Source organism: Eptesicus fuscus, chromosome 16 (genome assembly GCF_027574615.1).
Source record: "Eptesicus fuscus isolate TK198812 chromosome 16, DD_ASM_mEF_20220401, whole genome shotgun sequence".
In the NCBI taxonomy this organism is placed as follows: Eukaryota; Metazoa; Chordata; class Mammalia; order Chiroptera; family Vespertilionidae; genus Eptesicus; species Eptesicus fuscus.
The window spans coordinates 29,978,991-29,994,920 of NC_072488.1; the positions used below are offsets into that span (position 1 = coordinate 29,978,991).

Here is a 15,930-nt window from a genome sequence, read left to right on the forward strand (position 1 = left end):
AATGGAAAAACAAAAAACAGTCTTTGCTTAACAAAACATTTTAAAAGTAACGAAGAAATGGAAATATGCCCCAGTCGGTTTGGCTCAGTGGATAGAGCATTGGCCTACGAACTGAAAGGTCCCAGGTTCGATTCCGGTCAAGGGCACATGCCCAGGTTGTGGGCTCGATCCCCAGTGGGGTACTTGCAGGAGGCAGCTGATCCATGATTCTCTCTCATCATGGATGTTTCTATCTCTCTCTCCCTCTTCCTTCCTCTCTAAAATCAATAAAAACATATCAAAAAAAAAAAAAAAAGAAAGAAATGGAAATATACCCTTGGGTGTCAAAACAGCAGTGATGTCAAGGCCCTCTATTTATATCATTGAAGTCACAAGATTCTTAATTTGTTAGCACCTATCCAAAGTTGTTTTTTTAAAAAAAGTTATTTTTATTGATTTCAGAGAGAGGAAGGGAAACAGACCTATGACCTCCTGGTTCATAGGTCAATGTTCAACCACTGACCCACACCAGCCAGGCCCAAAGTTGCTTTTAAACTAGCAAATATTGCTATGCATATACATTAAAAGTTAGAACTCAATTCCTTTGCAACCAGAAAGCATCCTTACCTCTGTGAGGTCATCTCTCTCCTGGAGTACAGATGAACAGTCTACTAAAGGCACCAGAGTGGAAAATGTTGCTATAAACTGGAATGTAATCTGGGAAAATGCAACAAATTTAACATTACTTACATAATTCTAGTTCAAAACACAAGCATATTGTAATCTACCCAAATAAATAATCTTCAGGGAATCCTACAATCTTTCTGAAAGATTTTACTTAGAAGTGAACTTTTAAAGGTTCCTCAAAATGAACTAGCTGTTACTTTAGTAATGAAATTATACTACATTTATTTTCACATAGCTATTTATTTAGGTTTAAGCATAAAGTTCTCCAACCTTCTGTCACTGAGAAGTTACCTTGCCTCCCTCCTAAAATGTAACCATAACTAAGAGTAAACAGTAAATGCTGGTGCAGAAGCTAGAGACCAGGGAAGAGGAGCAATGTCAGGACAGGTATGAATAGCCAGTATCTGGCAGTTTACACTTAGTAATGTGTATCCTGCCCCCTTGTCACCAGTGTAGATGAAGTTAAGTGCAAATGACCACATGTTTTTTAATGTCACTGCTTAAGGAAAATAGTAAATATATAATAAGCTTTAAAACATTAAATGATCAGTAAATGAATATAGGTTACAGCAAGTTACTTATGAAGGAATACATTATACATATCAACAAACCATCCACAGACCTAAACTTGGGCATCTATAGATATAATTGTTATCATTAACAAATTTTACATTGAACCATGTCCTAAGAGTATTTGAAAAAAATTAACAGGATGTCCACTTATACAGTTATAACTTAGATACAAACAGAATCATAAATATGCTCACCATGCATTTACTAAAGTCATTTGGATCCACCCCAGGCAGTGCTCTCATCAACAGAGGTAGCATATGTGTTGGACCTTCAGGAAACCATTTGCCCCCTGATACCAAACTGCGGGCTACTCCAATTACACAGCTTAAAGTAGCTGTGAGCTGGTGAGGTTCTGTTAAAGTCTCTAGTGCAGGATATGTTCTACAGTTTGAAAACAGAATTTTAAAAAATTTCCATCACAGATAACCATACATCATACATTAAGTATAATAAATTCATAAACTGCATTTTGGCTTACAAGTTTGTAGCTAGCAAAATATTTTCAGTGAATATATGCTCTCAAAGGTTAACTGAATCACACAAATAAAGGTATATGTTTCCCCAATCTCCTGCCATCTTTCCACCTTTCTCCATGCAAATTCCAGTGAAAAGGAACATAAACTGGTAGATTCTGCATTATTTCAACCATCTTAATCCACTTCCACATTCCAATAGGATTGTATCTAATCTAATGGTCAATGTTTATTAGAATTCAGGAATAACAAACTACTCTGCTCTTCCCACTAAGAACCTAGGATAAATCTGAGTTTTAAGGAACTCAAACAGTTAGATCCTGTTGGGACCTAAAAACTGATCTTCTTCCACGTTTGACAAAGGTATTTAGAGAGAAATCATAAAGCTCAAGTTCAGGCAGCAGAGGAATAACAGAAAGCTGAAGTAACCCACTCTCAACACAACTCGGAGTAGCTCTGTCTTGGGAAGCACATCAGGTCTACATTGTGACAGTGATTCAGCTAATGGAGAACTATTTTGTTACTAGTTCAACAGAAGAAACAAAATGAATGCAATAAGGTCTACCCTGTGGAAACAACACATCTAAGATTATACAATATATGAAAACAATAAAGACAATGCAATTTTTTCTGTCTCACTGGTTTTAATAACAGAAATCCAAAACCACTTTTACTGCCATATTCTCAATACATTGTGACCCTCGCATTCTGATGAAAAAAATAGCCAGAGCTCAATTTATAAGCACTTGAATAACTAAAATGTGCAAATAATATAAAATACTTATTTTATCCATGTTGTGTCAATTGCATTTTCTCTCAAATAAACCTTTATGAAGTCATAAATCATTAGGTTAAAATGTCTTTGCTTCTCCTCCAGGAACAGATGTAAGCACACGATAGCAATACAGACCCCACAGAAAAGCAAAGCAAACAGAACAGAAGAGGAGAGGGAAGAGATAATCAGAATAACTGTAGCCACTGCTGAGGCTTCAACAAGCATGTAAAGCTACACTTACCTTTCAAGTACCGGGGGTATTACTAACTCAGGTCTCATGAGTGCAAGGTTCTGCAGAGCCTGGGCTGCTTCTAAACTACCAGTTTTGCTAAACATAGCCAAGAGGACAGGTTGAATAATGCATTGTACAAAGTCTGTAACATCTTGATCAGTAAGCTTGTGGCTATCAGGCACAGGAGTTAACCAAGAAGGCTTCTTGTATCTTTCACGATGCAATCTTCGAACAACACTGTTTGGCAACCGCTGAAGTAGTTTCATTAACTTGTTCTGGGGAAACAGAAGCAAAAAGTCCACGGTAGGTTCCATCTCACAGATAGACATTCATAGTTCCTCTATACCCTCACTAAGTAAAGATTTTTAAGATAACAGCTCTAATACTTTTATTACAAAGACCTGCATAGTATATCTAGACAGAATAGAATACTCTAGCCAATTAAATATTGATAATGTTCAATACAAATATATTTCAAATTTCTGCTTTAACTTCCAGCACCACGTTAACCTTCCATTTTAACAGAAAATTTAAAAACAAAACAAAAAAAAAACACACACAAAGTGACAAACAAATAAAACTGAAAAGATCATTCCATGCTTTGGTGGCATTTTTGTTACTATTTTGCTGCCAGAATGTAGCATTTTGTCACTAGTTATCACACCAGTATTACCTTAGTTTACTTAGATATGTTCTATGAACTTAGTAACTTAATTTGAATGTAATCATTTACATATAGCCAAAGATGATATGAAGGACAGAAAACACAGTACAGGTTACCTAACATGTAATAGTTACATGTGGCCATATCTCAAAAAATTCCAAAACCTAGAGTGAAGAATGAACATACTCACCAGCCAGCGCCCATTATTTGAAGGATGGTAAAAAGATGTGATGCTGTTAAACAAACCAGTCAAGTGCTTTTGCACTAGTTTACTTGGTCCACCCTGTTCAGATATAAGAGTAAAAAGAACAGTAATCCCATTATACTCGGGTTTATTTTCATCCTGATGACAAAAATCAATTCTACCTCTGAATAGGAGTGAAAAACCATTCCCCAATGAACTTCATACATATTGATTCAAAACATTCTATTAAAAATAAGGGCAACTTACTGAAAAAAAATTTAAAAATTGAAAAGATATTCTTTTTCAATTTAGGATAACAGTATCGTTTACTCTTGTGCAATCAAATAGCTTCTATCATGAAGATTATCATCGTAGAATAATCAAGAGTGGTAAAATCAAGCATCAAAACATTCCTTAAATGATTTAAGAAGTGAATTTCTCATTGCAGGAAATGAAGATGTAAGATTTACATAAATGCATTAAAATATTTTATTACTTCTAAATGTAAATGTTCAAATGATTAAACCTGTTATATGTGATCACATTTTGACTAAAAAAATTTCTTAATCTATTGTCAAAACAAACAAACCAAACAACAACATAAGTTAGAGGAAAAAAGGTAAAAAGCTAGTATTCATCTTATCAAGTTGAACGGCCTTGGGGATAAAGGCAGAAACCTCCTATCTGCCTCAAGGTGATCTTCTTTCAAGAAAAACCACAGACCTAAGGTAGAATGTCAGTTACATTAGGAGCCTGTCTCCCTACTGAAATGAAATCCACGTTCCTGTTCCCCACTCTAGAATGAACAACCACTAAGAAACCATAATTCCTCAGCAAAGTATCAACAAAAGTTTAAAAATTCTAACAATTATATCCACGTGCCTGTGACCTCAATTTGACGTTGAGAAAATCCTTTTATCTATGAGTCTGGTTCCTGGCCTGTAAAACTGTTAGACATTCTGAATTTCTCAAAACTCTAAACTCAGATTCTATTTTTAGCGCCCATTGGTTACAGACATTAATAAATGGTACATTATGAATACATTCTGGGCCTGAAAATATCCAAGAATCAAGTGACCAATTAAACCACTATATAGACATATGTGATTGTATATATATTTTTGTATGGTTAACACAAAATTTGGATGAACTACATAAAACAAATATAATGTATTACAAACCATCATAGCGGTGATCCATATTACAGCATGTCCTATATCATAAGCATTTGTTAAAAATCTTGGGACTAACACTTGACTACTTCCCACTGGGAGGTTCAAGCTTCTCAAAATTCTTGTAAATATCTTTAAGAAAAAGAGAATTAAAAATAAATATGTACAGTTACTATAGAACTTCGCTTAAATAACTTAAATGTTGTATATTAGTGATATTGGATTTGGTCTCATTTGATCAGTTTTGAAGCAAATTACATACTGCTTAGTATTCTGCTTTATTCTTTAAAAATTATAGAAAATATCTACAACTTTTAAAAATGACACTCTGAGGTCAGAGGCATGATATAATACAGTTATATCCATGTACCCAAAAAAACAGACAAAGGAGAGATAGTAAAACATAAAAAGGCAAACGGTAGATGCCTGAAGTTAAACATGCTATGTTTTGACTCCTTTCTCTCTCTCTAAATGCATAAAAATTATTTTCCTATGCTCTAATTCCATGCCAAGGATGCACAAAATGGAAATATCTTCTGGCGGATTCTTAACACTGACTTGATATCCGCCCCCTCCCCAAGAATTTGCATTTTAATCTGTCATTTAGTAATTACATTCTAATATAAGTAAATCTATGTTTTAAATCTGTTATTATTAACAGATAGGGGGCCCAAAGGTAGGGAAAAATTACTTCTCCTCCTTAGTTTCTACTGACCAGCAACAGAGGAAGACAGCACAAGCAAAGACATACAGAGCATTTGCCTTCTGCTGGTCCCCAGCTCTGCACTACTCTCACTATGTGCTTCAGAATCACCTGGATGTCCCATTCCAGCCCTCCTGAAGTGCCACAAGTGATTCTGCTGCAGGTGAAACAATACAGAGGATGCAATGTTAAGAACAATGCACCTGGAGAAACTCTAGTTTTTAATCGAGGGAAATATATAGGTAATGTGATTTAAAAAGTGGAGAACACTAGAATAGCAATTAAATATAATACACGAAATTTGTTGCAAAGTATGAATGTATGACACCCTGAATAATATACTTAGTATTTTCTATTTTATTCATTTCAAAACTTATAGTTCATTTCCTACATACGTAAGACAAAAAATCACATATTTTTGATATCTTGATATGACCCAATTACTTTTTGAAAATAAAGGATCTACCCTGTAAATTGTGTTTTTATTAATGTCCTAAAATATATTGTGAAGTTAAGAATCAACATACAAAATATACTTCTTCTTAATGACATAAAAGTGCTATCAATGCTATTGTATGTTTTATGTTCAAATGTTCTTAATTACCTTTGGTACATATGGATCCCAATCTATGTACCCTATATTATCTGTAGCCAATCGTGCAAAGAGATTTACTAGTTGCTGAAAGTAAACAAAAAAGAAAATTAAGTAAATACATTTGTTGCTGTTTTTAAGTGGCACAGTCAAACTCCTCATTCATTTGTTCTTTTCAGCAATCAGTATTAGCATAACTTGATTTAATATATATTCTATAACTCAGTTTTTTAAAATTTCAAAATTTAAGTTCTGATTCTTGTCACCCATTTAAAATGAATAGCAGCCTGACCGGTGTGTCTCAGTGGTTGAGCATGGACCTATGAACCGGGGTCACAGTTCGGTTCCCCGTCAGGGCACATGCTGGGTTGTGGGCTCTATCCCCAGTAGGCAGTTGATCAACGATTCTCTCATCATTGATGTTTCTACCTCTCTCTCTCTCTCTTTGGAATTAATAAAAATATATTTTAAACATAACAATAAAAAAATAAAACGAATAGGAAAATATAGCATTATGTACAATGCAAACAAAAAAAAAGAAACTTTAATCCAGTAAACATCTACTCTGTGCCCAGCACCGTGCTAGTGAGGATACAAAAGGAAACAAGCAGGGTCTTACAGTTTCATGCATTTCCCATTACACTTGCATACTTCAATATATTAATAAAATCAAACAAAGAAATGTCTACTGCTGTTAAAATACAGCAAATAAAATTTTAAAAACTGATTACAACACTGCTAATAGCCAATTCTAGGGAACTGAAGTTACTTATCAAATTATTTCATATACCATTTCCAAACTAAAAAGTATAGGAGAAAAAATGGGATACTCACCCCCTCCCACTGTGGGAGATTTTGCACTGAAACCCAAAGGCCAATTAATTCATCAAACCAAAGTCTGAAGGAAAAAAAAATTTTGTTATGAATAGCAAGTGACTTATAGAAAATGGTTCAAAGCCATTTTCTTTGTATTTGTATTTTTTAATCTATTATTCTTACTAAAAACTACACAACCTAGAAAAAAATAATACTGAAAGTTATAAACTTAATGTCACAAAGGACCATTTTTGTCTGAATATTATACTTCCAATGTATTTATTCTAAAAAGAATAATCTCATAATACTTCTACTTCATTTTCAAGTAATTACTGTCCACCCTATCTAGCACTATTTACAAGTTTCTCCTTCCTCTTCCCACCTTCCTCATTAAATGTTTTCTTAATACTACCTGTTCTTATAACTCTCCCTTACTTTCTTGTTTTTAAGAACCCAATTAGTAATTACGTCATTACCTAGCACTATAATAAATGTGCCACAAAAGAAACTAGCCACAAAGTGTTAAGTGCAATTAAATTACAGTGGGGAAAATGATCTCAAATTGAAGAAATAGAGGAGAATATAGGGGCAAGAAAATGTTAGAATATTGTTAAACAAATCTTTAAAAATGCCCAAGATATTAAAAGTTTTTAGAATTCTTATTAAATTAAATTTTCAGCTATACACAAAATTTCTGACTTAAAAGAAATAAAAATTTCACTACAGAAAACGGGAGAGGGGGAGGGAAACTAAGTATGAACCCATAACACAGTGGTAATTACTATTATTCTTCCAGTCTTTTTTTTCATACCTTTTCTTTGTTCTTAAAAGTATAGTCTAAATTTTTTTTCATTCTAAAAAGTTCCTAAAAATCGTGCAAAGTCTACAAAAAGAAGAGATTACATGTATATATATATATAAAAAAAAAACGGAGAGAAACTACATGTGATAAGGGTTAAAACCTAGTTTTAGGAAAACATTTTTCCTTCCTCAAAACTCTATGCAATTTAACATTTCTATCACTGCCTCTTGATATTTCATTTCCTTTCTTAATGTAATACTCTTTCTCTCTTAAAGCCCTCATCCTATTTGGCTTGACATACAAGCATTATTCTCTATTTATAATCTCATATTTAAATGATTTAGCTTTCACATACTTCAAGTATAATAAACATAATGGTTGAGTTAGGTAATTTTTCTTATTATTGCTTTACTAGTTTACCTCTATCTGTATTTCCTGCTATTTTCTAGAATTTCTCATGATATGTAAATACTTACTTAAAACCTTTATGATGCAATTCTGGAGGAAGGGAGGTAGGAAGAAATAGTTCAAAATAAGTGATGGCCTTTTGCATTGTTACATCAAAAGGGCACATTAAAGGCCGCCATTCTTCTAGCATCTCAGCTGTCGAATCTGCTGGAAAATATCTAATAAAAAGGAAGGTTTTCATGTATCTGATCATTGGCTAAAAACTCTAACATGAATACATGATTGACAAATTAGGAGGAGGAGCATGTTAGCTTATAAGAAACACATTAAGGTAAATTTTCTTCTTGTCTAGGGGACTTAGAAAAATGCTACAAAAGCTGAAAAAACTCAGATAAAACACAAAGTCACTCAAATCACCTACAAATTTAAACATGTTTGTATATTTTCTTCCTGTGTACTATGTAATAGCAACAGAAAAAAATTTTGTCTATATAAAAAAATGAATAACAGTGAACTAAAGTGAGAAAGAGAATATCAATTGCTCAGCACATGTGGCCAAACCATTTATCCACACTGACCACAAAGTCCTCCTATAGAGAAGAGGACTGGACTAGATGATCTGGTGCTACAGGGTCTAACGTTGTACAATTCTATTAAATGGACAGGGGCATCCTTGGGATAGAGATTTAAAAATCAAAATCGGAAGAGTGTGTGTGTACCCACACACATACACAAAATGAGGGTAAAGGGATGAAGAAGACCCAGATATAATTTTCCAAATACCTATTAAGGGGGTTAGAAGAACAAAAAGCATATGAGAAGTTCTGATTTGGGTATGGCCAAAAAGTTAAAAAAAACCTTTCAAATTAGATTTACACATCATATTATTAAATCCTATTACATTTTATATACTTGGATTAATTAGAATCACACTTCATTCCTTGATGTGAAAACAAAATTACATTCTCATACTATTTCTGTTGAACTTACTACACATTTATATGGTTGGGCATTGTTAAACAGGTTAGAATTAAAAGAAAAATGCAGAAAATAATCTGCCTTCAAAGATTTCATACATCAATTCCCCTTCCTAATTTTTCAGAGTCAACTATTTATTAGCCTGGTGATCCAAAATAAAAGCTTGGGTGCTCTATGAATTACCCAACAACCTAAAAACCAGTAAATACCCCAGCGATGACTAAGTTTCCAGTGAGGAAACACATATGCCAAGAGAGTAATTGCCTAGTACAAAATGACATTGCTCATTGGTGGCTTATGACTCAAGTTACAACTTAAGCCTCTTAAAAGGGAGACATTTTATATCCTGAATATACAATTGCCCAAGACTGAGTATAGTAGATAAGCAATCTGATTTGTGAAATAACTTTAACTCATATTACAGCATACAATAAACACAGGGATTTCCATTCAAGAGTTCCCCGTATCCATAGTAGGATAAGTAGTCTCAGAACAATGTGATAAACAAGAGTCAGAAAATATTTTTAAGTCCAAAGAACTGGACAAATATTAATTAATACTAAATTCTATACATATTTATATTTAAATAGGAGAATATGGAAGCTAAAGGCAAATATTCTACTGAAAGAGAACACACTAGAAAAAGTGTATGAACCACACCTTCTTGTTACACTCAATTTTAATGCAATTACCCTACAATGCCCATTTTGAAAAAGTTTTTTTTTATCTAAGTAACAATAACCTAGGATAACCTTTAAAACAAATGTGATTATATGTAAATTATGGCATTCTTATTTTATAGTTGGTGTCTGATACACCATTTAAAATTTTCTAAATTTATAAACTAAATCTGAAAATTTCAGTTCAAGAGTTGGAAATGACATGTTGACTATCATCACAAGGTCAGTGACTATCATCACAAGGTCAGAAACTATTTATACCTTTAATTTAAGACAGGGAAAGGCCCACAGAAACAACATGAGGCTTTATATAAATTGAGGAGCTACTTACGGTCGGCAGCTTTTCACGAGTGTTTTGAGAACATTTTCTACAGAACTGGGGGGGAAAGCCATTTGATAAATTAGTTCAGTGTATTTTAAGAACACATCTAATTCAATTAATAAAAAGAAGACTCTCTAGATATGCTCATAAACTTAGATATTATCTGTGTACATGCAATTGCTAATCCTCCTCTTTCATATAGACAGAAGTGTAAGGATTAACTACCTACACTCCATAATCTACTCTTTCCTTTGCCCTCCTTTGCTCATTCTCTGCTATAAACAAAAGGGAAGAAAAGTAGGAAAAGGACAAATCATATTCAATCATTACAAAGTAGGCAGCAATGACCAAACTTCTCAACACATCAAGGAATATGCTCAGTGGCTTAAAACTTCAGAGAGTAATTTTAAATTTTTATTCAAGTGCTTTTATATCAAAATGGCAGACAAAATTTGGTGTGCTCCTATCAGCAACTGCCAAAACTCCTTTTCTCTAACCAACTGATGAGAGTTCTATAACACTCCAGGGCACTTTATTGGTTGAGTAACATTAAAAGCAGCAACTTATTTTCCAACTTGTAGGTTGTTCAAGTGAATATGGAAAACAAATATTTGTATATTAATTTATAATGAACATTTCTGTGTTATTAATAGTTTAAACACACATGAAGAGAATGAAAATTTTAAAATATTAACTGGACCACAGTCAAAAAAGGTCAAATGCAAATAAAGCAAAGGGGCATTAGGTAATTTTGAAGTGGAATTTTAAAATAAATGTGTGACTACTTATAGTATGATTTGCACAAATAAAAATAGAGCAAGTCCCCAAATCTCAAGGAAAAAGTTACTGGGGGAAGGGTAACTTTCAGGCAGTACTTCCAACCTGACACTTTCCCAATAAGCTTCTTGAAATTCTTAAATCCAGAAGTCTACCCAATTTCTCTGAAAGCTTAAGAACTAATCTGCAAAGAAATTTCAAGGACTAATATAAACCAAACTCTGTAACAAGTAATCAATGTATCATATAACTAAGAGAGAAAACTAATTTTATTACTTGAAGCAATATAAATCCTCTTTAGTTTAAAACTACTCAGAAAACAATTAACCGAAGAGGAAACCAGACTACTATTCATAATCCGAAAATAAAAATATGACCATATGGCTAGTGAGCAATTATGGAGTATTTCCTCTTATTATCAGAGAGATTCTACCTTCCCTCATAAAAAAAGCTAAGCAAGCTCTGCTGGATATGGCTCAGTTGGTCGGAGCATCAGCCCACACACCAAAAGTTTGCGGCTTCAATCCCTGGCCCTGGTCAGGGTGCATATACAGGAGGCAACTGATCAATGTTTTTCTCTCACATCAATGTCTCTCTCTCCCCCTTCTCTGATAAGTAAATAAAGAGATAAATAAATAAATCTCCCTAAAGACCACGGCTGTGATTTTTTTTTTCTTCTGGGCACTGCCAAAAGACTTATAACAAGGCTATGTGTTCATCTATATTTATACTTGATTTATTTACTTACTTACAATGCTCAATAAACATTTTCTATCAGGGAAATAAAGAGCACAGATCTTTGGATCTTTTACTTTGGACTGACGAATCACATTTAGAAACAAATTAATAAGCAAGGTTTAAAGAGCCATCTTGTTCCAAAATAAATATCAGATAAACTTATACATATTTAAAAAAGAAAATTCTAAAAGGGTAAACTTTCTGCCCAATGATATAAGCAGAAGATCTATAATTTCTACAGTTTCTGAAGTTTGTGTTCATAATAACTTTTCATTTATTTTATTGTTTCTGTGGTAACTCATTTGAGAGTATAACACAGAAAACCTGCTATTTTTACTGGTAACTTTTATATACTACAAACATTCATGTAATGGGGGAAATAATTTTAGAAAGCAAGTCATAAAAAGCTGCATAGCTAGCTATGTTTTGTCCAGTTCCCTTCACTCTTCAGAATAGGAGGTAGCTCTCAATTCACTAAGAGGAATAGGGTATGTGGGAATGTGATTTAGTTCATCTAAATAAAGTAAATTTCAACCCCTCCTTATATATAAGACTGTGCCGTTGGACTTAAGCTCTTTATCCAGAAAAGGGTACAATCTCTCTAACCTGTGATATCTGTATAGTGACCTTTTGTGATTCTTGTAATCTCTCAAGATGAAGGAAACAATGCTTCTGTTTAAAAATAAAATAAAAGGTTAAGGCTAGATGCTACTAGACTATGTTTTACTAATTTTTAGAGGGAGTGAATTATCACTACAAACTTTTCCAATTGCTGGAAATTTACAATACTAAAGTGATAACAAATAAAAACACTCTCTTTTTAAATCAGAAGGGATCTACATATAGATGGACTAAGTTTTGAATGGGTTTCTCATACCCTATTTCCTCTTATAAAGGCACTAGAGGCCAGTGCACAAAATTCATGCACAAGGGGGGGGGTGTCCCTCAGCCCAGCCTGCACCCTCTCCAATCTGGGACCCCTCGAGGGATGTCCGACTGCCCGTTTAGGCCCGATCCCACCGTTTAAGACATCCCTCTCACAATCCAGGACTGCTGGCTCCCAAATGCTCACCTGCCTGCCTTCCTGATTGCCCCTAACCGCTTCTGCCTGCCAGCCTGATCACCCCCTAACCACTCCCATGCCAGCCTGATTGATGTCTAACTGTTCCCCTGCCAGCCTGTTTGCCCCCAACTTCCCTCCTCTACCGGCCTGGTCACACCTAACTTCCCTCCCCTGCAGGGTTGATCGCCCCCAACTGCCCTCCCTTGCAGGCCTGGTGCCTCCCAACTGCTCTCCCCTGCTTGCCTGATCGCCCACAACTGCCCTCCCTTGCAGGCCTGGTCCCTCCCAACTGCCCCCCTCTGCTGGTCATCTTGTGGTGGCCATTTGTGTCCACGTGGGGGCAGGATCTTTGACCACATGGGGGCAGCCATCTAGTGTTGGAGTGACGGTCAATCTGCATATTACTCTTTTATTGGATAGAATAGAGGCCTGGTGCATGGGTGGAGGCCAGCTGGTTTGCCCTGAAGGGTGTCTCGGATCAGGGTGGGGGTTCCCTTGGGGCGTGGGGCGGCCTGGGCGAGGGGCCTATGGTGGTTTGCAGGCCAGCCACGCCCCCTGGCAACCCAAGCGGAGGCCCTAGTATCTGGAATTTGTCTTCTACAATTGAAACTTTGTAACCTGGAGTGAAGGCCTGAGCTGGCCAGGGCTGCAGAAGCTTGGCTTCCTCCATTGCCTGGGGCAACCCTAGCCTCCTGCTCTTCCAGCTCAGTGGCTGCCGCCATTTCTGTTGGAATTTATTTACCTTCTATAATTGAAATTTTGTACCCTTGAGTGGAGGCCTGGGCCCACCAGAGTGTGTGGAAAGCTTGGCTTCCTCCATTGCCAGGGAAACCCAAGCCTCCCTCCTGCTCTCTGTGGCCACAGCCATCTTGGTTGGGGTTAATTTGAATACTCGCTCTGATTGGCTGGTGGGCATGGCTGGTGGGTGTAGTGGAGTGATGGTTAATTTGCATATTACTTTTTTATTAGATAGGATGTTAAGTTGAAAAGAAAGCCCTAATATATCATGTAGTGTGGTTCACAGCTTGGCTTAGAGTCAGACACATCTGAATTTGAATACCAGTTCTGCTATGTACTAGTATAATATTATAGCCTCAGTTTTTCCTATAAGAGCAACAATACCTACCTCTCATAAGGCTATTGTAAAAATTAAATGATGTAACATAAAGAAAGCAGCTATCTGGCCCAGAATTAATCACAATAAATGATAACAATAATTATTTCATACATAGCCAAAATAATTTATATTTTCAATTTCCTTAAGAATTAATTTTTGGCCCAGCTGGTATGGCTCAGCAGTTGAGCATCAACCCAGGAGCCAAGAGGTCACTGGTTTGATTCCCGGTCAGAGCACATGCCCGGGGTTTTGGGCAGGAGGCAGCCAATCAATGGTTCTCTTTCATCACTGATGTTCTATCTCTCTCTCTTCCTCTCCCTTCCTCTCTGAAATAAATAAAACTTATTTAAAAAATAATAACTTTTGTGCTCATTTTGTTTTTATATCTATCCTCCTGCCTCTGGGTAGCTATTAATTTATGATTTAGGAAATCATATCAAAACAGGAAATTCCTTCTCCAGAGGTCACCCTACTTATTAGGGCAGAAAGTAAATTGTTGTCCTAGTTCTTGAGCTCTTGTCCCAGATTCAACAAATGAGTGTGTCAATTTTCCTCTCTGGGCTGCAATTACCTTATGACGACATTCTTTATGATCCCTATGATGATATCAATAAAGCAAATATGAGATACTAAGGCCCAGTGCATGGATTCGTGCACTAGTGGGGTCCCTCAGCCTGGCCTATGGGGACTGGGCCGAAACCGGCTCTCCGACATTCCCTGAGGGGTCCTGGCTTGCGAGAGGGCAGTTCTCGGGTGATGTGCCCTGGAATCAGGCTCCCTCCTTTTCTGGTTCAAGGTGTGTCACCCACGAACCACAGCAGCCAAGTCACCAAAGCTTGGCAGCTCCTGTGTTAAGCGTCTGCCCCCTGGTGGTCAGTGCGCATCACAGCTTGGCCGGTCGGCCAGTCGAATGGTCACTTAGGCTTTTAAATATATAGATGGATGGAGCAGGGAGGCCCAAGGAAAACCAGAAGATTTGGTCTCCAGCTAATCTAATTACTAAGAGAGTGCACTTCTACAAACCTAAATATTTCTCTTCCTACCTCCTCCCTTACCTAACTATTGGGACAATATTCACTTTGAATCCAAAGAAATGTACAGCAAATGATATGTTCAAGATGAGGGTGAGGTGGAATGCCCATAGCTAGAAGTATTTTCAGTGTCACTTGACAATTCTTGAACTAAAATTTAACTTTAGAATAGTCATATTTGGTTTTCAACTAAAAACAAGGGAAACCATAATCTTGGTATATTCTATATACCTCTCTGCCTTAAGTTACTTATAATTTAATGGTAATTGCTTATACAGTATTTTTTTCCTTAAGAATGTACTTAACATTTAATTTACAATAACTCAATTTTACCTGCTTTCTCTAAATCTAAATAAGTTCACCATCAATCAGTCAACACTTTCCATCTCATATCTAATCTTTTAAGATCTAATAGCCCAACGGGTATGGATCAGTGGTTGAGCATTGACCTATGAATCATGAGGTCACAGTTCAATTCCCGGTCAGGGCAAATGCGGCCTTGATCCACAGGTAGGGGGCATGCAGGAGGTAGCAGATTGATGATTCTCTCTCATTATTGATATTCTCTCTCTCTCTCCCTCTCCCAAATTAATAAAAAAAATTTTAAATAAAAAAAAATCTAATATTGCTTAGTAAATCAGCAAGTAGTCATTTTTCACAGCCACTTCACAGAAATTGGGGTCAAGATAATTTTACCATAACAAATGTATATAAATAAAGTGTAACATCATCGTCAATGATGTAGCATTGACATTGATTTTCCATTATAATCACTTTTTTTTTTAAAAGTATGCCTCTATGCCAAGTGTTAAGAAATTGGCTCTGGCCGGTATGACACCAGAGCACCAAAAAGTCGCTGGTTCTGTTCCGGGTCAGGACAAATGCCTGGGTTGCGGGCTCCATCCCCAGTAGGGAGCATGCAGGAAGCAGCTGATCAATGTCTCACTCTCACATCGATGTTTCTCTCTCTCTTTAAAAATCAATTAAAAAAAAAAATCTTAAAAAGCAAACCAACACCTAGCTAAAAAAGAAAAGTTTTCCTAATCCTGACCACTGTGTAAAAAGGAGCATGCAAAACTGCTGTGACATGCCCTAACCGGTTTGGCTCAGTGAAGAGACCACCGGCCTGTAGACTGAAGGGTCCCAGGTTCGATTCAGGTGAAG

General features: G+C 36.0%; 1 protein-coding gene across 4 annotated transcripts in view; it reads right to left on the reverse strand.

The window, feature by feature from the left end:
* The window catches only part of PSME4 (proteasome activator subunit 4), an 86,925-nt gene that overhangs the window by 47,267 nt on the left and 23,728 nt on the right, over positions 1–15,930 (reverse strand). For all 4 annotated transcript variants that reach the window (XR_008558561.1, XM_008162133.3, XM_054728198.1 and 1 more), the window contains exons 4-12: positions 10,050–10,094; positions 8,129–8,278; positions 6,869–6,932; positions 6,047–6,121; positions 4,749–4,871; positions 3,574–3,666; positions 2,729–2,994; positions 1,434–1,620; positions 607–696 (exon numbers count right to left, since the gene is read on the reverse strand). Coding sequence is in view for 3 of the 4 variants with exons in the window: in XM_008162133.3 (XP_008160355.2) it covers positions 607–696; positions 1,434–1,620; positions 2,729–2,994; positions 3,574–3,666; positions 4,749–4,871; positions 6,047–6,121; positions 6,869–6,932; positions 8,129–8,278; positions 10,050–10,094 (1,093 nt within the window). In the remaining variant the exon portion in view is untranslated. The remainder of the gene's footprint in view (positions 1–606; positions 697–1,433; positions 1,621–2,728; positions 2,995–3,573; positions 3,667–4,748; positions 4,872–6,046; positions 6,122–6,868; positions 6,933–8,128; positions 8,279–10,049; positions 10,095–15,930) is intronic.